The sequence below is a fragment of the Lingula anatina genome, chromosome 8, assembly GCF_051362555.1.
Source record: "Lingula anatina isolate TDL-2025a chromosome 8, LinAna3.0, whole genome shotgun sequence".
NCBI lineage: Eukaryota > Metazoa > Brachiopoda > Lingulata > Lingulida > Lingulidae > Lingula > Lingula anatina.
The window spans coordinates 15,048,568-15,073,343 of record NC_141774.1 but is presented as its reverse complement, the minus strand read 5'-3'; the positions used below and the strand labels follow the sequence as shown (position 1 = coordinate 15,073,343).

Sequence of the window (24,776 nt, the reverse complement as noted above, 5' to 3'; positions counted from 1 at the left end):
GCCCCTCCTTTCCTATCTTGGGCCCTTGCTTCTGAAGACTGTTCATATGTTCATACAGTACCCGGGGCAAGTCCGCAGTCCTCATTAGAAAGAGTAAAGACTACCCCATACTAAAACCGCCGAGGTGTGAACAGCTGTGAACAGCCGTGCTCTATAACGTCAAAGGTGAAACTAAACGTTATCTCCTCGGCAGAATTATTTGCCAAATATGTTTTACTCAAAATTGCCATCACTGCAATCGCACCAGTAATTAAACACTTGGGAACGGACTACGGTTCCTGGCGGACTCCTTTTCCTGTCACAACCGATAACTTTGATGCCGGCGAAGACACATATCCCCCCTTATGTAGAGGAGGACAAGTCAGCAGAATTATTTTCCGTGCTTCGATAAACTATCTTTATTCGCGTGTAAACTCTTTTTAAATTATGTGAACATTTACTTTTTCATCCATTCGTCAGTCTATTCTTTCATTCACCAAATCACTTCAAAGAAAATGAAAAGTATAATTATACACCGAAATTACTTCTACTGATAAATTTTTATTATAAAACCTTATTTAATGTATAAATAATGAACATGAATAAAGCAACGAAGATGTGCACAAGTATAGTTGCCCATATGGCAGATCTGAAATTCTCAACCCGAAAAATATTAATCTCTTATTTTTATCTAATGATTTGGCAAAATGTTAAATTTCTACTCCTTAATCTTCACCTTTTCTCACTTGGGATCAGGCAAAATGAGGTAAAATAAATTACTTCAAATATTAAAACATATTCCATGCCCGTTAGGGCCTTTATATAGTTAACCATAAGCCCTTCTTTCAACAATATTCAATGAATCAACGAGGCATATCCTATCCAACAATGTTGATAAGATTTCGATTTCAAAATTTACCACTGTGAAAGAAATCCTTAAAGGGATAATAACTCTTCGTATGATATCTATATTTCACAATTAAAACATTGTGAATAGCTCATAGAAATATATATATTTTGTTTTACCACAAAAACGGCAGTTATAGCTATTTTTTCTGATATCTGAGCTTGTCTTTAGACCACGTGACCTCCATTGATGGCTATACTCTGTTAAAATCTCTTAAGAGATTTTAACAAAAAACCAAACTTTTTAGAAAAAAAAACAGGGACTAACTTTGAATGTAAAAATGGATTCATTAACCATTGGTAAGTATGGAAAACTGTTGTTTACTCCAGGAAAATTCATTTTTTGGCCGAAACGAAGAGTTATTATCCCTTTAAGTCACCACCTTAAAACGACAAATTGTTACAAATTCAATCTTAGAACTCAAATATTGTGTACAGATCGTACTTTGTTAACAGTTTTGGATATGGCACACCTTGTCAAACTGATGTCATGCTAAGGCCCATTACTATTATCTCTGTACTATTATTTGCTTTATAATGTCCCCCGTTCACAATGAACCTCAAAACATAATAAAATATATTTCACACAGCAAAGTGTCATACTGAAACTTTAACTGCACCCTATCAAATTATGACTACTTTTGTAATTTTTAATTTTTTTAAAAAATTCATCAGACGAAATAAAATCTCAAGTTCTCCATAAAAACCAGAGGAAAATGCGCGCAATGAGTGAACGTTGATTGTTATTGTTATCAAAAATTACAATTGTCTTGAACTGCAGAAATTCTGTTTGGAGTAAAAAGAACAAAGTGTCGATGTCTTTGTCTTTTTAGTTTCAGATGTCTGGACTGAACAGTTCTTGTCAATTACTTTGATTACATACCTCCTCATTCTATGCTATATAGAAGATGAAAAAATAAGCTCAAGTACCACATATATTAAACACTGTGAAACATAGACAAAAACATAACGTCTGTGAACAGTTATTTTGAAAAATGTTCACGAAAATGGGAACCATACTATGTATAATCCTGTTGGTGGTTTAGCTGTGATTTATTCAAAACCCTCCACAAGATTCTAAAACGTAGGCATCGACTATACATAAACAGTTTTCAATATACTATGAACCTTGTTGAAAATTTAACACGCCGCACTGCGTTTTCATGAAATATTCAAATATGTTCACGTCATCATATTTCAATAATTTAAAATGAATTTTTAAGAACATATTTTTGGGGAAATTCCACGCAGATTATTTTCACGTGATAGCCTGTTTCTAGTTCAGCTGAAGAAGTCCTTGACTAAATCTTAGTTACGGTAATGACTGGATCTTTTCAATTGGGGAAATTGTGAATTTTACAGGTACTGTATTTTTTTAACTCTTAATTTCTTAAAATAAGAGCAATCCTACTGAGTGGTGGCAACAAAATTGAAAAGCAGACTACCTTATAGCTCTATTCTGTGCATTAAAAGTACTACAAATGTTATATAAAAATATAATTTTTATGGTTTTAAAATGATGTAACTGAAAGTTTGATAATTTTTGCCCACTTAAAAGATTGAGTCATTACCATACCTTCCTTTCAAAACGTAAGCTCCAGTGCGAAACTTGATAATAATTCCATTTTAATATTTGTTTTAAACAGCTGGATAATCAGTCAATTCTTTCTTTTTGATATTAAAATAATTACAGTTCATAATCTGAACTTCTGCTCTAGAACAATGTCCAGTCCCTGTCTTAAATATCAGAGCCACACGTGATTGTGTCCCTGTTTTTTTACGAAAGGACAATCTGTGTACACGTCCCCGTCAGATGAATACAGGACACTTTTTGTTGGTTTGAAAAAACTCTGAACACAATTTTTACAGTGAATCTTTGAAATAACATGGATGTATATTAGCATATTTTGGAATAGATAATTGCAAAATACGCCTGAAAATCATGATTCTATAAATAATAATAATAATAATAATCATTATAATGATAATGAATATTCATATTAATCCTGCTTTTGACAGAACATGGAGCCAAGACAATGTGTGAAGAAATAACATGAAACCATCATCTAACTGGTAATAACACAACATTCGTACACAGTCCATTATTATATGAATCTAAAACACTTTTGTTTGTCATGAGAAATTCTGGTCTTGAACAAGACAGAGTCCACTCGGAACTGCGTATACAGCAAAGGCATGTAGCCGTAGACTTTGGCAAAGAAATTGATACATTTGTGGCGCTCCTGGAAATGTGAGTCGTCCACAGAGAGTGCTTGAGGACAGCCGGGGCAGCGGAAGGTCCACCTCGAGGTCACCTGATGGCGAATAAAAACACAATAAAATTAGGTGCGAGATCATACAGTGTCCCTCTAGCCACAACACTTGGAACATCGGCAAGAGGTGTTCAAAGCATATATTACGAGAGGGTGGCAAGATATCATTTAAAATACATACTGAGAGAAACTTGTCGTATTTCACCATAAACTCCAGTAAAACCTACCGATATTTATTTATTTATTTATGTTTTTTTTTTTTGCACAATTTGATCACATCCGGAGTTTACCAGAAAAATTGTTGTTATCAACTAGGTACATGTAATGAAGTAACTTGCTGGTGCTAATGTGAATAACCATTATACCATACCTTAATGGGTGGCTGTCTGGTGATATGGGAGACCAAAAAATTCATGGCAATATCTTCACAGTTAAGGTACTCATCTACTTTATCCCTGATTGCTTGTGGCATTACATAACTGTACAAATACAGGTAATACTGAAAGTAAAGGAACAATATTATTTAAAATGCAGGTAAAACCGAAATAAAGTAATAAATAAAATGACATTTTAAAGAAATACAGATTATATTGAGAAAAGATAAATGACACAGACTTTTGACAAATACTAATAGTTTTATATAACTTACATTATTTACTTTAAATATTATTTTTTGAAAAAATTAACAAATATGGACAATAATGACAATGAAAAATAACACTTCTAATTTAAACAGACAATCGTACTGCCAAACCATGCAGAATTTGTAACGTTAATCAGATCATGAGACGTGATCGGTATAAACTCATTAGGGGCCATACAGAATACGGGATTAACTAGTCCGAGGGTCAAATATGGCCGACCCACTTGAATACTTCCCCATGGGGAATCTATTCAGTGTCTATTAGCAGATTAGACAGCAAGCTTTGTAATGGGTTGCCATATTTGACCTTCAGACTACTTAGTCCCCTATTCCATTATATTACCTTGTGTATGAATGCTGCCCCTGTCAGGACCATGGAGAGTTCACAGGAGTAATTGGAGTTATAATGCCAGCCCGTGTGCTCCACGTCCCAGGCGTGAAACCTCCCGGGGAACCCTACCACCCTCTCTCTGGCCTCGCGCCACACCCTGGGGAGAAAAAGAGGGGGGAGGGGTAATTACAAAGTGAGTCAGAGCTACAAACAGGTTGGGCTATTACTTGATATCAACTAATTTCACCCACTTGTCCTGTCAGGAACTAGGTAAAAAATCTACTTGCCCCACTTCAAAATTAGTTTTTTTAAAACCTATGGACTTCACATAGAGGAGGAGGTGGGGTTACTTTCTCAAATTTAATCTACGTTGGGTTACAAGTGATCCATTAGCAAGTCACTTGTGTTTGGAGGCAAATGTGACCTAAATTCTAGTTGTTCGACTGTAGAAATCACTTCCTCCTGGCAAGTTACCTCAATAGCCCTGATTACTACTGTAACAGTTACTGCATTATTAAATATTTATCTTACAAGCCAAGTTCATCAGTGAATACGTATATCTACATGTGTTACAGTTGTTCAATAGGTAGCAGGCACGATTACTGGTTGCTACAAAAAAAGCCAGAAGAAATACATACTACCAGTACCTTTCACAAGTGACCGTACCTGAATCCAAACACAATTTCATCATGGCGCAGGTGGGCGTCATCGTCAATGGAAAGAACTGCCTCAGTTTCAATGACATCGTACGGCAGGAAGCGATTATTCAGACTGTTCTTGGATGTCTTCACCACCTAAGATGACAATAAATTGTATTTGAAATAAATATTTCAAAATGATAATAATAATAATCACAAAGAGATAAACAAAAGTAATAATAATTCATGAAAGTAGCTTTATGTTGTGAGAAAAATGTTGTTCTGGATCTGAGGGAAAGACTTCAAAAATAAGATCAAAATCAAATAGTTAAAATAAATTAAATTTTTGTCTAAAAATATACATAACTAAGACCAAAATCAAATAGTTTAAATAAATTAAATTTTTGTCTAAAATATAAAAAACATCAATTCAGCACATTACATTGTGTTAGAACTTCAGACAAAGTACTGACACTGGTTTTAATAAATATAAATTAATAAACCAAAACCTTGTACCTTTTTAACTGAGCGGGACCACAGGAATTTCTGGAAAATCATTCTGTTTCTTTATATTGTACTTACATGTACTGGCACACCTATATCAGGCCAGCGCAGGTCTGGCGATGGCCTTCCAGGACTGTTCCAAACGACCACAACTTTATTGAGAAATGGTAATCCTTTCAGTCTCTGTATGGCATTAATGAGGACTGATTCTCTCTCGTATGTGAGCATCACAACTGAAAAATAACACAATTTAATTTAATTTTTTTTTTACTTTGTACTTCCCACAAATTTATTTAGAAAGGATTCTGCACTCCCCCCTCCCTTTCAATACAACCCTGAGCCAAAATGTCCATCTCTGTTAATTTAACATTTCCACCATTTCGTTTCTGACTGAATAAGTTAAAGAAAATTAATTCATTATCAATGAAAAAATAATGACCCAGTTTTTTTTTAAATAAATATTTACTAGTAATTCATATCTTACTGGTAAACTGTTCTCGAGGCAAATTTCCCCCCAGTGCCTCGTTAAATTCCTTCCCAGAACCCCCTGCACCTTTCCCTATTGGACGGAATCCCAGCCCTGAACCTGGAAAAAATTATTAAAAATCGATTTTATTTGAGCAAACTGGTTTATGTATGAAAAATACCAATATATCTTATTTCAAGTTAGAATAAGCCCATTTATTCCTAACTACTGAAAAACAATTTCAGTTAAAGAATTCATATCTATAAACTCTTTGTGTAAGAAAACCTTTAATGTAGAAGTTAATGAAGATAAAATATATATATTTCACTTTTAAAATAATATTTACATTTTTAATTGTGTCTGTACTTTTTAGTCCCTCTCATGCATTTTATCAAGTTATCACATTGTAATCTATTTCTTAGAGCCAGACTGTAAAAAACTTCTTGTTTCTTGAACATAGGGCACTTTAATTTCATAAAACTGTGCCCTCATAGATTTTTTTATTCTAAATGCATTTTTTCAGTTTTAATACTTACCCAGAAATTTAGCTTCAGAGCCAAGTAGAGGTTGGAATGGCGTGTGAGGATAGAGATGGAACGGATCACCGGGGTGATGAAAAACTTCACGCGATATTGTGAAATTCCTAGTATATTCCTGTGATGGAAATGGCGGCTCCGTTGGCCCTAGAACCTCATCACTCTCTGGTTCGATATCAGCAGCATCCATTTTTAAAGGCACCGTGGAATTATCGAAAATACTTGGTGATGGTTCAGCTTTAGTAGGTAATGGAGGAATCTGCAATCTAAACCTTAAACCTGCTAGTAATGTATTCAGTATGTGTTTTGTGGAACCCATATACTGCTCGAAATATAATCTACCGGTGTATCTCAGCTGGAAGAGGTCTGGATCGGATATCGTTCTGATGAAAAAATGAAGCTCTGTTATTCTGGCTGAAGGAACAATAATGGCTGCCTTTCGCCAGTCAAGAATATCCTCAAACGGCAACCGCAGGTGCTCACCCACGATGACTGGCACTGCGCCGTATTTCAATGCCTCGTAAAGCCTCGTTTGAATGGAAATTGTTGACACCAGACTGAAATTGCTAGGTGCCAATATGAGACTGAATGTTGACTGTTTAAGAACCTCGTGTCTCTTCAAATCTGGAGAACAGAGAGTCCAAACTGTGGGTTCATCTTGGACTCCCTCTTTATCACAGCTATACTGAAAGAAGAAACTATCTTGCGTGGACATGTACATTTTTTTCAAAGTACTGACCACAAAAATATCATCACTAGTAACCTCCTGAACAGAGAGTATGTGCCTGTCATGGTTATTTGGATTTACAGTCAAAATCCTGGCACTGTTAAAGTCACCTTGATTGGAGAACACTCCATTCCGAATGTATTTGTCTCCTCCAATCTGATTGGCTGAGGTGCCGTTGCTCTCGTGCCTTGTGTACTCTCCAATGAAAGACAAGAGATACTTCTTCCTCAATGGCACCAGACTTTGCAAATCGTCCCACAAATCTCCAGAAACTCTCCCAAAATTTGGCGGCAGGACAACATCAAATCCTGGCCTAAATTGGTTGGCAGTGAAAGAAGACTGGGCCAGCATGGCGCGCCCTGTGTTAACACCCTGAAAAATGTCTCGATGAGTATTAGTCATAGGAAGGTTGAGTAATATGTGATTTCTACCATCGCCTTTCCAATGGGGTAGATTATACAGCTGTTCCTGAAAAGCAGCTTTGTTGTTTAGGACATTGGACTCCCCAACAAGCACTATAAACACACAGGCGGCAGTTGCATCATGGGTCCTGTATGGTGTTCCACCCAGGACACTTTTCACAGCCTCCTTTACTAAAGAGTTCAACTCTATTGATGGAAAATCTCTGTCATCAGGATTGTAGAAATATACTGGGAACTGTGATGATAACGCACAACGGGAATAATCAAAACATGTGTGCATGCTGCACGAATGAGGTAAAAAAGGTGGCGAAATATAAACCTCGTCATCAGCACTGGGCAATATTCTCCGTGGAGCATGAATTTCTGGCATGTTTCTCTCTGCGGCTTCGGCCATAGCAATCCTGGCTTGCTCAATGCTAACTTTCAGTTTTTCCAGGTCCTTGTTTGTTGTTTCATACTGATTTTTTAATTTCTCGATGTGGGTATTATATCCTTGAATTTCCACCCTCAACTTCTGCTGCCGACTTTCCATCTCAACCAACTCTTTATTTACGCTCGCCTTTATTCTTTTCAATTCCTCAATTTGTGACCTTAAACTCGACGGTTGCCCACAGCAATTGGGCTCTTCATTGTGATTCATGGTAGACCTTGATCTTCGACCTCCACCCACTTGACCTTCGTCCCCGATGCTGGATAAATAATAATGTGCTACCAAGGGAACAGTGATCAAAATGATTGACAGAATTATGATAAGTTTCCATAATTTGATTCGATTTAGCCACCCACGCCCTCTGCTGGAGATATTTTCATAGGACGCCATCTTGTTTTGTAGGTGAACGATGAGCTCGCATCAACAAGTAACAGAGATGGTACTAGTAGCCTTACCTCTTTGGTAAAAGCATTAGGACACCATTGTTGCAGAATTTATGTCATATTTGCTTAGAAATCTGAAGACTTATTACTATGGTCTTTTGGCAAACATTAGGAAATAGTCATTTTTCTTAGGCGTATCATGAATTGAATTTCTGAACCATTCTGTTTACTGGATGTCATTGTAATTGTGATCAGCAAACGGATTCCCTTGAAAATACCATGAGGTTGGCTCCAATGTGTCATAATAACTGATATTCCTTACATTTGGTCCCAGCAAGAAAGCAGGTTCTACATCTTCTTCACTTCATTTTTAAACCCTGAAAGAAGTAAGAAATTAAAGATAAATCAGAAACCATGTTTAGATTAAAATCATCTATTATCTTATTTTAATCTTATATTTTCGGGATTACTTGTACTTGAGTTTATCTTTTTTGTTTTTACTGTTTTTTTATTTTTGTAAATAAAAAAAATTAAACTTTAAATTCTAGTATGCTCATGCATTACTCTCTTCCATGGAGTAACTGTTCCAGTCTCTTACACCTGAAAACTAGTAGAGGAGAACAACTAGCCTAAGACCAAATTAAAATTAAAAAATAATACAATATATACAACTATGTCAAAAAAAACATCACACATGTAGTGTACTACATCACATAGCTTTACACCTGAAAGTTTTAAACCAAGTCCCTGAGAGATCTATCAATAACTGTGACTTTTCTACTCTTCTACTCAAAGCACTTCCAGAGTAGTCCAAGAAATTTTCTGAAGGCCTAGTAAAAACTCAGAAAGTGCCTCCAGAGGTCATTTTCTTTTGCCAGATTCCTTCTTAATCTTTTCCTTAATCTCTCACTTAATCTGGCATGTGTTTTGTGGTGTATTATACCTGGTCAGACAGCTGTTTGTCCATCACTGCCCATTAGCTGTCCATTAGCTGTCCAATCCAGGTAATTATCAAGGTGGATCTTATTAGTGTCTGGACGAAACAAATCCAGGGTCCAGTTTTCACAGAATAGTTTTGCAACCGAAAGCTGATATAATTTTTTGAAAAATAATACTTGAGTCAACTTTGACCCAAAATAAATCAGTTGTATTCAAATTCAAGGCAATAAGATCCAACCTTAGTCTGTAAGCTGGTGTGGGGAGTTCTGGGGGGGGGGGAGGTGAACAAACCACCATTTTTGTTGGGAAAAGGTCAGCTCTAAGCAGAAATTGTTCTAGATCAAATTGAGATTTTGTGGTAGAAGGTCAACTTTTTCAGAAAAAGACCCCCCTCACCTTGAAATCGCTGGCTATGGGCCAGCACCTGCCTTGTTTCAAGAAAGAAATGGATGTTAGGTCATCACAGTGAACTACTGCAGATAAATCTTGTACAGAAATGGGTCTAAATTTTGGTGAAAAAGTTAAGACCAACTCTCGATCCAGTGTTCTGTAGTGGAAGCATGCACCCTCCAAGCTATCCTGGGGGCTGTGTGAAAACATTTAGGGCAGCTTCCTAAGTAAATATGTAAAGCTGTAGTCTTTAGTTATCTGTCTGACTCCTGGAATTAGCAAGGTTGATTTCATTTGCGTTCACATAGTTTTTTGTTCATATCTTGAAGTCATCTAAACTAGCCTTCAGAGGAAAATGAGGTGTCCTGGGTTTGGTGTAACTCTTTTTCACATTCTCACTGCTACATGTAGTACTAGTAAACATGGTTTCTTTTTTCTTTTTTCCCTTCTTGTACTCTTTTTAATGAGGGAGGGTGTGTGTGTGTGAGATAAATAGGCTCTACAAATAATCTGATTTTTTTTACTCAATTAGGACCTCAAATTAAAGCTATGTGCACAATAGACAAGTTTGATTTCTCGTTCTAGTATGCCCATACATTTATCTTTACACTTTTCCATTTTAATACACACATCAGGAAAAATAAATTACCTGATTTGAACATCAACATCATCAATGTCAGCCTTGAGATACCACAAGTACATGCACTATGGGTTGGGCCCTGTGGCCTGATGGTACAACACCCAGTATAGAGATAATTCAATTAGAGAGAGATTCTCTAACAAAATGAGGTCACTTAATTGTAGCCTGTCTTGGTTCTCGTTGGCTGTGATTGGGACTACTGCTTCCTCGGTTCCTTTTTTTATAGTCAGCCTATGAAGAAAAGGTCTCTGTTACATTCCCTTGGGACATACTAATAGTATATATGGAATACCAACAAAGCCTGCGCAGGGTGCTATGTACATTGTCAGGTTGATTTGAGAAACAGATATATATATATATATATATATATATATATATATATATATATATATATATATGCCAAAACTGAACACAGATCTACTATAACCATCAACTTCAGACAATTTTTTGGGTTAACCTGTTCTCTATTATCAGTAAGTCAGTTGCTAAATCTTTATCTTCTTTTTTCATTTCAAAACAATATATCATTTTACAATAAAGGCGAGCAAAGACCAACGCAGTGCATATTTTTGAAGGTTATTTTCTTTGTCTGGCTATGTTTGAAGTGAAGTCTTGCCTCATTAACTTAAAAACCAAGACAAATTGAACTTAACCACAAATGATTTCATTGGCATTACTAGCCTGAGTACAGGAGTTTTCGGGCACCCTTCCTGTTAAGAAAAAAAAGTTCCCAGGCAAAACATTATTGGTGCAAAGATAACCCTTGCAAAACATGATTTTTAATCTTGGCAGGATTATGCAACTAGTGAGGAGACAGCTGCTAGCTCTTGGGAAGAATCTGATCTCATCAATTATCTTACTGCATCTAAACAGACAGCCGTGATCAGCTGTTCATTATGTGCTTCATTTCCAGCTGATTAGCACAGTTAAGTGAAGGTAGATTATGGTATCTGATATTTGGTGCTTCACAACTTCCTTTTCTCTCTTTCTCTCTTTAATTACCCTCTCTCTCTCATCCTATTTTTCTCTACCCTGCTGATGCAAAGTCTATAAAAATATATGAGGATGAATAATCCAAATTACCTCATGAAAATTTCCCTTACTAGTGCCCCTTGATTACTCTCTTTTTCTTTGATAAAATTGTCAAATTTTATGCCCCTCTTTCCTACCACTGCAAGGACAAGGAAAAATATGAAGGGAAAGGGGGAGGAATACAAACTGCCTCCTGTATGAGTAGAAATATATATGTATAATTACATAAGAAATGATAAAGGGTAATTTTATAGTAAAGCATCATAAATAATTGATAACAATTTATATTATATTGTGGCCTAGCCAACTGAAACTATAAAAGTTACAACTACTAGTAACAATTTTTAACAAGGCAGCAAAGCTGTCAAATGTACAGACAAAAAGCAGGAAATAACTATGCACAAAATAGGCTACTGTCAATTCTGATGCAAAAGTACATTATGTTAAACTGCAAATTCAACATCAAATTTTAATTATGCTCAACAGGTAATACCAATGTAAGTAAAATGTGTAACAAGCATAAGGCTTCAGGCCCATGGGAGTTCAAGTTCACACTTTGAAAATGTATAACTTCCAGAAAAAGAAGCCAATTAGACTGCTTTTCCAACTCGGGCTGCATTTTAGTCCTGTATTTCTTTTTTGAAAGTTTGGCAATCATAAGTAACATGGTTTTCCCATAATGGTCATCATGGCAGCAGTACCCAAAATTGTGTTTTCTTCTATTCTGATGCAATATTACATAATGGTTAACAGGATTATGACCGTCAATTTTTAATAATAAAATATATGTATCATGGATTTTCAGAAAATGTGACTATCATGGGTCTTCAAGCCCGTGGAACTTCAAAGTCATACCTTGAAAATGCCAATATGTGAAATATTAAATTTTCACAAAAAAAAAAAACTGTTTAACTAGCAGAAAGAATTACCAAACAGACTGCATTGCCTACTGAAGCTGTATTTTAGTCCCATGTTTCTTTCCTGTAAGTTTGAGAACAGTAAGTGACATGATTTTTCTTAATGGTCATCATGGGAGCAGTGCCCAAAATATTTTTTTTTCCAAATTTTGATGCAATATTACATAACGTTTAACAGCATAATGACCATCAATTTTTAATAATAAAATATTAGTATTATGGATATTCAGAAAATGTGACTAGCAAAGGTCTTCAGGCCCATGGAACTTCAAAGTCACAACTTGAAAATGCCAAAATGTAAACAAGACAGCACTGTTCTGAAATTTTTTTTTTCATTTTTAACACTTTTTTAACATAAAACAAAATTAACAGTTTACTGCCATTTTTATATGATCAACTAAGAAAATTGATGAGATGGGAAAATATCAATAGAACAGTGTCAAATGTCCAATTTCCTCCATTCTGAGTTTCTGAACATAGTGAATGATTGAATCTTACAAACTGCAATGATATGAGTTTATTTCCATTTTTGAAACTTTATTACACAATACACGATAACAAGTTTACCATCATTTTTACAAAATCAACTAACAATGTTGTAAAGATGCAGGAAATGTCAAACAAACACTTTTACTTATCTTTTTAATTAAATAATGAAACTGTTAACATGCCTAAAAATTGAATCTGAGGAAATGTGAAACAAGACAGCACTATTCTGAAATGGGTTTATTTCCATTTTTAACACTTTTTTAACATAAAACAAAATTAACAGTTTACTGCCATTTTTTTATGATCAACTAAGAAAATTGATGAGATGTGAAAAATATCAATAGAACAGAGTCAAATGTCCAATTTCCTCCATTCTGAGTTTCTGAACATAGTGAATGATTGAATCTTACAAACTGCAATGATATGAGTTTATTTCCATTTTTGACACCTTATTACACAATACACGAATACAGGTTTACCATCATTTTTACGTAATCAACTAACAATGTTGTAAAGATGCAGGAAATGTCAAACAAACACTTTTACGTATCTTATTAATTAAATAAAGAGACTGTTAACAGGCCTAAGAATTGAATCTGAGGAAATGTGAAAAAACAGCATAACTTATAAAATAATGGTCCGATTATGCTGATTTTTCAAACTTGACCTGCGTTTTAGTAAGATTGATTACTCCTTCGAGTTTCATGACAACAGGCCTATGGGTTTTCCTTGAAATGTGTTAACAGTTTTGCATATATGCTGAAAAGTGAAAAAACAGCATAACTTATAAAATAATGGTCCGATCATGCTGATTTTCAAACTTGACCTGTGTTTTAGTAAGATTGATTACTCCTGTGAGTTTCATGACAACAGGCCTATCGGTTTTCCTTGAAATGTGTTAACAGTGTTGCATATATGCTGAAAAGTGAAAAAAACAGCATAAATTCTACAATAATGGCCCGATCATGCTGATTTTCGAACTTGACCTGCGTTTTATGAATATTCATCAGCTCTGTAAATATAAAGCCAAAAAGTAAAACTGTCTTCCACTTATAGTGTTAACGCTGAAAGTGCACGGCGACATGATCGGCGACGGCGACGGCGACGGCGACGACAGACGCAGGTGATGGCAATATGTACAGACACATCTGTGTCTGTACATAAAAATTGATGGAAAACCATGTACTGTAAGACTTTGTGGCTTTCTGTATTTTGCCATGTTTTTTTGCTGGTTAAGGTGGCACATATGGCAGTGACATATGTCAATCAGCTTAATGTATGTCAAAAACCCAAAGTTAATCATCAGAAGTTGCCAGAAGTTGAAAGATTTGGGACCTCAAATGACCTTTGAAAAGCGACCCACAAGCATGCCATTTTCTTATCAACTCTAATAAAATTAGAAACTCTGCAGCAACAATAAACAACACCCAGTAAGGAATTTTAACATTTCTAAAGAAAGGACAAAAAAATTAAATGCATTCTTAAAGTCTCCAACACTGAGAGGATTGCCTTACAAAGGCCTTAACCCAAGGAAAACAAAAGAATGATTTATAGAAAACAATTGCACAGACTTAAAAGTATGTGCACTGTCTCCTTACATGTCAGAACTCATTAGCAAACAAGACGGTAGAACTCTCTTCCAAAACGAATGCTGTACATAACAAATAACCAGGGGGCAAATTCAGTTTAAATTCATGGGAAAGAGGGGAAAATACTGATATTTCTTGGGTAACATTTTTTTTACCTTTATCGATAGATCATTCTGGTTTTAACTTTTGTGCCTAATTACTAGTATAGTACTAAGTACGTGCATTACTGTTGTCTAACTGGTGATCTAACCATCTAACCCCCCCCCCCCAACACACACACACACACACACACACACACTCTCCGTGTAAATCTGCCCCTTGACACGGCAAACACAAATCAAGTGGTAACTTTACATACAATTTCACAGATGACTTACCTCCAGATGGCTTCAGAGCAATTTTTTACAAAATGCCACATGGCAGAAAAAAAGATACTCGATAGCATGTTTGGAATTTGGTGTTTTTTTCCCTTTACATCTGATTCTTACAAAAATTAACTTGTAAATGATTTGAAAACTGCAGATAGAGAGCTTTTTAAGTACTTCAAAAATTTGGTTAAAAAGCATTTTTTTTTCACAACATGACATGGAAAAAATTTACACAAACCTGATATTTTGGTTGAAATTCGATCAGACTTTTTCTTTCTTTCTTTTTTCTTCTTCCTTTTTACAACTAAAAGGCAATGATTTTCACAGAAAATTACGGAATACAAGCTTTATTTTACTTTTTTAAATGAGAATTGGACAGCTTTTAAAGGGTTTCTACATGAAATTCTGACCTTTTTTTTTAATTTCTGGCTTAGTAAATATATATATCAAAAAAAAGCAATTGAATATCTGGTAAGAATTTGCCCCTTTTGACACACACAAAAAATACAAGTATCCTCAGATATCTGCCCATGGATAGTCATCTTCAAAGAAAAAAGAAGTCCACAGACACTTATTATGCACCAGAGAGAGAGAGAGAGAGAGAGAGAGAGAGAGAGAGAGAGAGAGAGAGAGAGAGAGAGAGAGAGAGAGAGAGAGAGAGAGAGAGAGAGAGAGAGAGAGAGAGAGAGAGAGAGAGAGAGAGAGAGAGAGAGAGAGAGAGAGAGAGAGAGAGAGAGAGAGAGAGAGAGAGAGAGAGATTTATACTTAATAATTTATACTTAATAATATTTAAACCAGTAAACATTTTATTACCTTTGCAGGATCTTCCCCACCTTGTAAGTCTTAGATTTTTGATAAATTAAGTTAGGAGGTACTTTTGTGGAATGTTTCTGTTAGTTTGGAAATTCACTCTTTTTTTAATTTTGAGGGAAAAAAAAGCAAGAAAAAAAAAAGCAAAGACCTACACTTGGTAGTGTTGGAAGGTAGTGCAAAACTTAAAATTACCTTATTTCTGTCTCAAATGTGCAATATACTATTAGTTATCTATCCATTCCAGTGTGGAAGATATAAAAATGTAATATTCTGTGCTACCAATGGTTCTACTGATGGATGGGGAATACAATACAGATATTATTTTTTTTTAATTTTGAAAGCATTTTAGTATCTTATTATTCTGTTTTTGACTATCTTAATCTTGTCATTTTTTAATATACTCAGTATATAGTTTTAGATTTTATATATATAGATTTTGTAAGTGTATATAGTCATCTCTCTTAAGTGGTAAATAGATAAAATAAATTAATATAAGGCCACACATGATAAGTTGACAAAAATTCTCAAATCTTTTCAAGAATAGTGGTAAAATAATTGATAATCTTGACAAAAAGCGAGACATTTCCTACTGCAACACAGATACAACTGAAGACCATTTCACTTTACATTTTCACTCCTCTGTTTGACTAGGAAACTACCGTGAATCAAATAGAAAAAATTAAATATAACAGTGTTAGGGGCTGAGGTCAAGTGACAACAAATTTCCTCCGGTTAAAAACCAATCCAAGTTTCAATATCATATATATCCAATGCAGAACTGACCCCAACAAGTTTTCATAAATATTAAGAATTCAGTAGCTTTCCTTGTTCACTGATCCATCTTTGAGACAAATTGACAGAAAAAAAGTTTATCTGTGAAGGCATGCACTCTTCAACTGGGAGAGGGTTGTACACACAATAATCTTGAATTAACGGGAAACAAATGGAACATCTTTTCCTTACCTGTATGTCTTAGCACTGTTCTCTGTAAGTACCTTTGAAACGCGGAATGGTTATTTTACTCTTACTACCTTACTACCTACTGCGACATATATATTACTACTTGCTGTCCCATGAAATGCAACAGCCGGAAATGCCTGTCATGTCTTGGTTGATTGACCTGCCATCTGGTGACAGAGTGCTGCTGTCTTGTCTGAGTTAAAACTAAAAAAATATCAATCATATGTTTTTTTGCTAAAGTGGTAGTTTACACTAATTGAGCAGCCACCAACATGTCCAAGTTGCCTTTGAATTTTGTAGTTACTTTATCATTTTGACCTGGCACAAACAAATGATACGTTGAGGTACATTACAAATCTCCTTTGGGCTAGTGATACTTGCCTAAATAGGTCACTTACACACAAATTGGGTCAGTGTAATCAGTTACCGCTCGTTATCACAACCATGGCCGAGACGCCTGCAGAGCTCGCGTTGGAGACGCTGAAGACGCTAATTTTTACAGTTTATTACCTGTTAGAGGCCTTTATATTGCTGTTTATACCATGGAGTTGGCGAATGAAAGACATTACGGAAGATACAGTGTTGGTCACTGGAGCAGGTAGAGTAAAATTAATTTTAGGTTTAGTCATCAATTTTTTTCTCAATTGGTTTACTAGTCATCACTTTCATTACATTATTATAACTATTATGTACTTTTTTGCCATTATTATTTTTCTAATAACACCCGATGTTTGGGTTTGATTGAACCTTATAGTGAAGGTGTTTTATCAATAGAGATTCTATTTTTAAATGTAAAATATAATACATTAAAATTATCATAAATTAAATATATTATTAATTTAAAATATTATGATTATTTAAAATTATTCTCTAGAATCAGTTGTAGTTTTTGCCTGGCATTGAAGTTCATGTACTTGTACTGTACAGTTTATGATGTACAGGTCTTAAGCTATTGTTTGTGATATAAAACTTTAACCTCAAGTCAAGACTCCTAAGGTCACACCAGTTAGTACCAGGGAGAACATAATTTTATTTCATTATTTAATAACCTTTGCAAATTATTTAAATCAATGTAGATAAACAAACAAATTGATAAACAAATGATTTTTGAAAGAGATTTATTTATTAAGGGTTGTTGTTTTCCCAACAATTGGCTATTGGCATTGCATATGGACCCCACACCATAATTTTCTGACTTTTTCAGCCTGGCAGCCTTTATTAATTGTAAACTCTTATATTTTTGCCTTCTGTAGCTGGTTTGATTTGAGCTGCATCAAGTTTGTAGCACAGTAAAACCCCTCTGAGACAAGTTATGATATTATAGATATGTTTTATAGTATATATATATATTTATTTTTTTTTTTTGTTCCTCTAATTATATATATTAATTAAAGTACTTACAATATCTGTCTATTTTTAGATTGTCTCCAAACCACAGTACTGAGCTTGACCACAGTATGATGGTAATAATAATAATAATAATAATAATAATTGATATTAACACCCCTCACTTGTATCCCTTAGGTAGCGGTATTGGGCGACTTATGGCCATCAAGTTTGCCAAGAAGGGTGCTAAACTAGTCCTGTGGGATATCAATGAGACAGCGATTGAAGAGACGGCAACGGAAATAAAGAAATATGGCGGCAGAGTGTTTACTTATAAATGCGATCTCAGCAAGAGAGATGAAATATACACAGTGGCAGAGAAGGTGGTTTTCATAGTGAACTTCTTTTAAATTGTTGAAAAATTATTTCTCATTTGCCTATAATTTTTGGTAGTTGGGTGTAATAATTGCTTTGATTTGAAATAAAAATGTTAAAACAAAGTCAGCTCAACAATGATTTGCCTTTAAAAGGTTGATGTATATATTTTTCCAGTTATTACCTTAGAAAAGAAAAAAAATATGTAAGGAAAGTAGAAAGTTAGATACCAGTACTGGATACCTCAAGTAATAGAAGTTCATTATTGACAATTTATTTTAAATAAATATTTGTCCAGGTACTGTTAGTTTCAGATTGGTAGGATATAATCAGCTTATGCCTCGATCAGAACTTCCATACTCCATGTTGTCACATTGTATACTTTGATTCTATTTATCATAATTTGTGTATTAAATTTCAGGTAAAACGAGAATGCCTAGATGTAGATATTACATAAAAATTATTTTAAATTTTTAGAGGCAAATCATTGTTGAGCTGACTTTGTTTTTACATTTTTATTGCAGGCATCCAAATTTGTATGTAAATATATAATTTCAGGTAACATTGTTTGTATGTTTCAATCCAGGTTAAACAAGATGGTCTAGATGTCACCATACTAGTCAACAATGCAGGAATTGTGACAGGGAAGAAGTACCTTGACTGTCCCGACAACATGATTGAGAAAACTATGGCAGTGAACTCCATGGCGCATTTCTGGGTGAGTGGTGAGGAAGTGGGTTCTGATGCTTGAAATTGGGCTGCTCATTTGCTGAGAATGTGTGTGTGTGTGTGTGCATGTGTGTGTGTGTGTGTGTGTGTGTGTGTGTGTGTGTAAGAGAGACAGAGAGAGAGAAAGAGAGAATGCAAACTAGCTAGAGAGAGAGAGAGAGGGAGAGAAAGGAAAGAAAAGACATGGAGAGAGAGAGAAAGAGACTGTTAATGAGCAAGTGTTTGTCTCCATATGCATGACTTTGCTGGGTATATACTGTACAAGTGTATGAAATAATGTGTGTGCTTATGTGCTTGTATATATATGCATGTGAAGAAGAGAGTTTGTGCATGTGCCTGTGACAGAGCAAGATGGAGTGTATGTCCATAAACTGATTAGAACTCCACGTATCACTCTGACCCATGGCTATTGTACATTTCTAACCTGACTTGAGTGATCAAACATTCAGGACATGTGTGGCACTGTATTCTACAATGACAACAGAACCTAAAGGTCACTTTTTATCATTGTAGCAGGAATGTAGGAAATCAGGTCATAAAGTTGACCTTTAGATTATATACCAGTGCACACACTGATACCAATTTTATATTTACTTGACACATTTATGAGGTTTCTGACATGTTCTCTCTGTAACAGAAGCATATGAGTTTTTGATTTGTATTTTTTGTTAATATTTACTTGACAGTCATATTTCTGTCTGAGCTATATCTTCTTACAGACCAAAAGTTTTATCTGTAGTGAAGGTTTTTGATTTGCATATTTTTTTTTACAAAATTCAATATAGTTTTACATTGTATATTAACAGTGTACATAATATATGAGAGAAAGTGACAGGAAATTTTGGTGAGCCATATACTCAAGAAACTGAGTACATTTATTATGGGAATAAATTGAATCTTAACCATATTATAACTTACACTTTAATGTTTATGAGCTTCTGTGATAAAGTTTTCAAATGTTGATTATTTTTAATGAGTGGGGTTTAATCAAAGGACAGTTGCCTGAGGAATGTTTGATATCTGATTCATTGCAAATATTGATATAACCTGATATCTGGGGACAGTTTAACAAATGAACTTAAGCCTGAAGATTGGTCCAAAGTACAACACCCAAAATATGGTCCTCTTCAGTTCAAAATAGATTTATAGAACTTAATTACTAGTATTCCACCTTATTTAAGTATAGTCTTTCTTGTAAGAAAAAAAAAAAAAATATATATATATATATATATAAAGGCATAGCATTTTATTATTTTGTTAAATTGGAATACTATTGATTTATCTAGAGTAAAATTTGTTTTTTTATGACTAATGCCCATTTCTGTTCTGTTCTGTGAAGAAAGACCCATTTACCATGTAGAGATGGTTGTCAATTTTTGAAATCAGTTTATTGGAAAAAAAGAGAAATGGTGATAATATTTATTCAGCATTATCAAGTATAAAACAAAGAATAATTGAATTTATTAATTTAAATAATTATCATTATGTTTTTATATACAGTAAAATGATAGAAAAATAAAAATGTTTAAAAACTTAAGAAAATCAAGTAATTTTCAAACAAGTCTTCATTCAAAACTATAACTAACGAAATTTATAAAGAAATAAATATAAATTGGCATGAATTTCAACAGTATTTATAAATTGCATAACATCAGTCATTCAATCTCCTTTCAGACAGTAAAAGCCTTCCTACCATCGATGCTACGTAAAAACCATGGACACCTGGTGTCGATTGCAAGCTCTGCTGGGCTTGTTGGGGTCACAGGCCTTGCTGACTACTGCGCCAGTAAATTTGCCGCTGTTGGCTTTGACGAATCACTGAAATATGAGCTGAACGCCATGGGTAAAGATGGCGTCCACACCACTGTGGTATGTCCCTATTATATCAACACTGGGATGTTTGAAGGTGTGAAGACAAGGTATGGACAGCCGACCCCCCCCGGGGGGGGGGGGGGGGTTACATTAGTATTGATATTATAAAAGAAATAATGATAATAATATCAAAAGTAGAACGTCGCAGTTAAAATGCTATAATAATTATTATTTTTGAAAGGGATATGAAACACATGCAGTGGCTTCAGTAACATTAAGCCTTATTTTTCTAGGGTGAGTGCTCAGAGAGTGCTCCTTATACACATGTGTGCCCAGGCATTTGTGCACACACACGTGCACATATACACACTCATTGTTCATGTATGCTGCAATTTATACTATACACATGCTTCTCACTGCTTGTAAGCCAAAGCGTTTTCATTATTTCCTTTTTTCCACCAGGTTTCCTAAGGTCCTGCCAATTGTCGAACAGGATTATGCGGCCAGTAGAATTGTAGATGCTGTTCTTATAAACCAGGAGATTGTTTACATACCTCGGGTTCTTTACTTTTTCTTGGCTTTGAAAGGGTGAGTATAGGTGGCGCCACTAGTCTGTATAGAATAGCACCCAGAATTTTGAAGTTTTTTAAAAAGAAACCTCTGTCCATCAGACATAGAGTGTAATTCATCACTACTCCAGGATACTGCTTACAAGGTTAAGTTATAAACTATTATTAATATAAGAAAATATTTTTCTGTGAGAGGCTTTACAGCATATGTGTTGGCTGAAGATTAAAATTCTTCATTTCACATGACACAATTGGGCACAACAAAAATGTATTAAGAATTTCTGTATTTCAGTTATGTGTGGAATTATATGATAATTATGTTACATGCGATGTCATGTGTTCAGCTTATTTTTATATGTGTCAAAGAGTTTAGGGAACAAGCTTGTCAGACACAATGCAATATTGCTTTAAGTTTGAATCCCTGGTGTTTCAACACAATATTGTGTTGGGTGTGACATGCTTGTGTTTCAACACAATATTGTGTTAGATGAGACACCAGTTATCACACCTTACTCTACTGAAGAGTTCATTTTGTGCCCTTTTCCATGTAGGTATCTACCTGTAAAAGTGAACTTTCTACTCTGTAACTTCTTTGGCACAACTAAAATGATGGATACATTTATTGGGAGAAAGAAGATGGAATAGTTACTTGTAGAGTGGCTTTACATGTATGTTTTTTCTGCTTTGGCACAAATGGCTGAACAGCTTTTGCCTACTTATATGCTTGAAGAAGTACATCGCTGCTTTCAGCTTGTATGAAGAATAATTCAGAAGAATATTGCAGTTACTTGCATTTTATTTATCAGAAAGCAGTCATGTTCTCCATACTGCCATCTAAATTGCTGTTAGGGAAATAACAAGTAAATGTGTAGAATTTTCTTACCCCAAATGATTTATCAAACAAAAATTTAAAAAAAAAATAGACTTATTTGAAATAAACATGCTTTCTTTGACCAGCTATTTTTTTCCCTTGGAATTTTCACCAAAATCCTGTTTTACCACTTTAAAACTTGGATGGAATGTTTATAGAGTGGAAGAGTGTAAAGAGGAGCAAATTGTAAATTCAATCACACATCATTTTAAGCCCTTGGAATGAGCTAAGGACCCCCCCCCCAAAAAAAAAAAAAAAATGAATGTCAAATCTGCATGATGTCATCACATATTGATTTTTTTTTAAATGTGTGGATAACAGAACCTCAGATTAATAAAAAAATAAAAACAAATTTTTGATTCTGTTCTCTGTGGAGGCTGCTTCCATTCCATCTCACCCGCCTGATATGTGAATTCATGGGCAACCAAACCTTTATGGACACATTCCGTGGACGAGCAAAACAGAATTGATGTTATTACAGTAATTTCTTACTGAAGGTGAAGATATATGGGTCTGCATGGCCTTTTTACTTAGTACTAATCCATAGATGGCACCTAGCTCCTGTTTCTTGGTTTTTTTTTTCTTATTTTCTCTGAAGCACTAGGTGTCAGTAGAATTCTTTAGAGCACTGACTTGAGATATTTGGGTTTATTGATTTTCACAACTGGTAGGCAATAGCAAGACTTAAAGTCAATGATTTATCATATGTTGGGTTCAGTGTGTGGCATAGTAGATGTAATACCATCTTCATTGCAGACCTACATTTATATAGTGGTAGATTGAGTTCTTGAATTTAATTTTTGGCACCCGTGGATGATGCATCATGTCATTTCCTTTTCACAAATTGTTCATAGAAGGTGATGGTGACCCTTTGGGTGTGTTAAATGTGACATTGTGCTGGGATTGGATATGCCTATATGTGATGGTTAAAAGGATAACTATTCATTATGGCCAAAAGAAAAAAAAAAGAACTTTCCTGGGATGAACAACAATTTCCCATACTTACCAGTGGTAAATGAATCCATTTCTTAAGAGATTATTATAAAGTATAGCCATCTATGGAGGTCACATATGGTCAGATGGCAAGCACAGATTTCAGCATAATTGCCTCAACTGCCATTTTTGTGGTAAAATAGAATTTATTATATTTCTATGAGTTGTTAACAATTAATGTTTTAACTGCAAAATATAGATCTCATACAAAGAGTTGTTATCCCTTTAACTTTCATAACTAATTCGCAAGTTTTATTCTTTCTGTATATTGCTATTGATTAAACCCTTTTAATTCATGTAACCAACATATCTACTAGTTTCCAGTTTGCAAATAGTTTATTGCAATTTGTGGCAACTGCATGCTTTTGTTCTGTTGCGAGTGTGTTAGTTTAGGCAGTTTGCCAGGCATCGGATGTGCCATTATGATTGGTAACTTTCATAGCTTGCCAGTATTGTGTTACTTACATTAAACAGTGCTATTTGCTGAAACTATTATTACCTCCTTGTTAAGAATTCATTTTTTTCAGCTTGCTTATTTTAATTTGCAATTTTTTTTTTTTCACCATGTTTTTTTTTCCTGTATTTTCGACATTATGCATTCATTCATATTTATTTATTTGTTCATTAGATTTTATGAAATAATTTTAAATTTGTAATATTTTTTTTTCTTTTCAGTCTTATTCCAGTGAAGGTTGGCCTTCTTTTAGCACAGGCCTTTGGAATTAATAACTGTATGGATGACTTCAAGGGAAGAGCAAAGAAAGATTAGATAAATTACCTAACCAGAGCAAAGAAAATAGAGTTATGCCAACATTTTATTTTACCTTTTTTTCTTTTGTTTAAATCTAGTTTTCGATCTTATATCATAATCAGCTAGGAATTGGACACTTTTCAATCATGTTTTGTGTTCTCTAGCCAGTGAATTATTTTTATTTATTTTTTTTTTATTAGCCATTTTTAAATTTTTCATAAAACCTGTGTTACTCCATAAGAATTTTTTTTCTAACTTAGCCAATTAACCTAATTGTCCTTTTGCATATGTTTAAATTGTACTTATAAGTGATTAACTTAAAATTCCCCAATTGTTAGAATGATAGTATGATAGTAAACTTAGCTATTAACTTTGCTTTTCTTCAAAAATTACAATATTACCCAGTTTACAATAAGAATAATTTTTTGAATAATAGTATTAGAGCATGTGTATATTTTTCTTTTGCCAGTGTATGTGATTTCATATGTGATGTAATCCATAGGAAACTAATATTCTTGAATGCCACTTTAATTCAATTTTTACAGTGAGCTGTCAGTTTACATTATTGTATTAAAAATGTTAATATTAAGTTTAACTTAGTTACTTTTTAATCAGATTTATTGCCTTTGTAAGGAATGTGGATTTGCTAAATAACGATCATGATTGTAAAATCCTGTTCATGATTATGGCTTGTAAGTATATTTCATTATAACATTAATTGGCACATTGGTGGATGTTTTATTGTTTTGTTCAATTCTTAGTCTTGTGCACAAGTTTATGTATATGTACATCAGAACTGAAGTGAGTATTAACAAGCAGAAGTATTGTAATTAGTGCCAAAATTTGTCCAGATTTTCTCCATATTTTTTATGAAACTGTTGATATGCTATACATCGTGGAGCCATATTTCTGTAAATTTCAAACAGTTGATTTACTCTACCGTTCCTATTTATTTCCAGCAAAAAGTGATATAAA

At 34.3% G+C, this 24,776-nt stretch overlaps 2 protein-coding genes across 7 annotated transcripts; one reads left to right on the top strand and one right to left on the bottom strand.

Moving 5' to 3' along the window:
- Nucleotides 1-520: 520 nt before the first annotated feature.
- On the bottom strand, nucleotides 521-16,609 carry LOC106152057 (exostosin-like 3). 4 transcript variants are annotated; one of them, XM_087019082.1, is made up of 10 exons: nucleotides 16,379-16,609; nucleotides 14,841-14,906; nucleotides 10,217-10,438; nucleotides 6,277-8,615; nucleotides 5,759-5,860; nucleotides 5,353-5,507; nucleotides 4,799-4,926; nucleotides 4,145-4,289; nucleotides 3,529-3,657; nucleotides 521-3,200 (listed from the first exon to the last, which is right to left on the bottom strand). In XM_087019082.1, exons 4-10 carry the CDS (start codon nucleotides 8,243-8,245, stop codon nucleotides 2,991-2,993), a joined length of 2,838 nt encoding a protein of 945 aa, XP_086875208.1. In that variant the 5' UTR covers nucleotides 8,246-8,615; nucleotides 10,217-10,438; nucleotides 14,841-14,906; nucleotides 16,379-16,609; the 3' UTR covers nucleotides 521-2,990. The 4 variants fall into 4 exon arrangements, with proteins under 4 accessions (XP_086875208.1, XP_086875209.1, XP_086875207.1 ...); XM_087019083.1 differs by lacking the exon at nucleotides 10,217-10,438; XM_087019081.1 differs by lacking the exon at nucleotides 14,841-14,906.
- A 123-nt stretch (nucleotides 16,610-16,732) lies between these two features.
- On the top strand, nucleotides 16,733-24,635 carry LOC106152058 (short-chain dehydrogenase/reductase family 16C member 6). Of its 3 annotated transcripts, none has more exons than XM_087019085.1 (7): nucleotides 16,733-16,973; nucleotides 17,900-18,084; nucleotides 18,663-18,794; nucleotides 20,480-20,724; nucleotides 21,080-21,205; nucleotides 21,738-21,854; nucleotides 23,726-23,811. In XM_087019085.1, exons 1-6 carry the CDS (start codon nucleotides 16,820-16,822, stop codon nucleotides 21,829-21,831), a joined length of 936 nt encoding a protein of 311 aa, XP_086875211.1. In that variant the 5' UTR covers nucleotides 16,733-16,819; the 3' UTR covers nucleotides 21,832-21,854; nucleotides 23,726-23,811. The 3 variants fall into 3 exon arrangements, with proteins under 3 accessions (XP_086875211.1, XP_086875210.1, XP_013380984.2); XM_087019084.1 differs by lacking the exon at nucleotides 21,738-21,854 and adding an exon at nucleotides 22,434-22,554 and having other exon boundaries at nucleotides 16,739-16,973; nucleotides 23,726-24,635; XM_013525530.2 differs by lacking the exon at nucleotides 21,738-21,854 and having other exon boundaries at nucleotides 16,747-16,973; nucleotides 23,726-24,635.
- The last annotated feature ends 141 nt before the right edge of the window (nucleotides 24,636-24,776 follow it).

Excerpts from the sequence above, each read along its gene's own strand:
- LOC106152057 (XM_087019082.1), bottom strand. The coding sequence starts at position 8,245 with ATGGCGTCCTATGAAAATATCTCCAGCAGAGGGCGTGGGTGGCTAAAT. Across the intron at positions 4,927-5,352 it reads ATATAGGTGTGCCAGTACAT|GTGGTGAAGACATCCAAGAA; the intron begins GTAAGTACAATA and ends TTGTCATCTTAG. Across the intron at positions 3,201-3,528 it reads CCAGACAGCCACCCATTAAG|GTGACCTCGAGGTGGACCTT; the intron begins GTATGGTATAAT and ends ATTCGCCATCAG.
- LOC106152058 (XM_087019084.1), top strand. The coding sequence starts at position 16,820 with ATGGCCGAGACGCCTGCAGAGCTCGCGTTGGAGACGCTGAAGACGCTA. Across the intron at positions 16,974-17,899 it reads AGTGTTGGTCACTGGAGCAG|GTAGCGGTATTGGGCGACTT; the intron begins GTAGAGTAAAAT and ends TGTATCCCTTAG. Across the intron at positions 18,795-20,479 it reads ACTCCATGGCGCATTTCTGG|ACAGTAAAAGCCTTCCTACC; the intron begins GTGAGTGGTGAG and ends ATCTCCTTTCAG.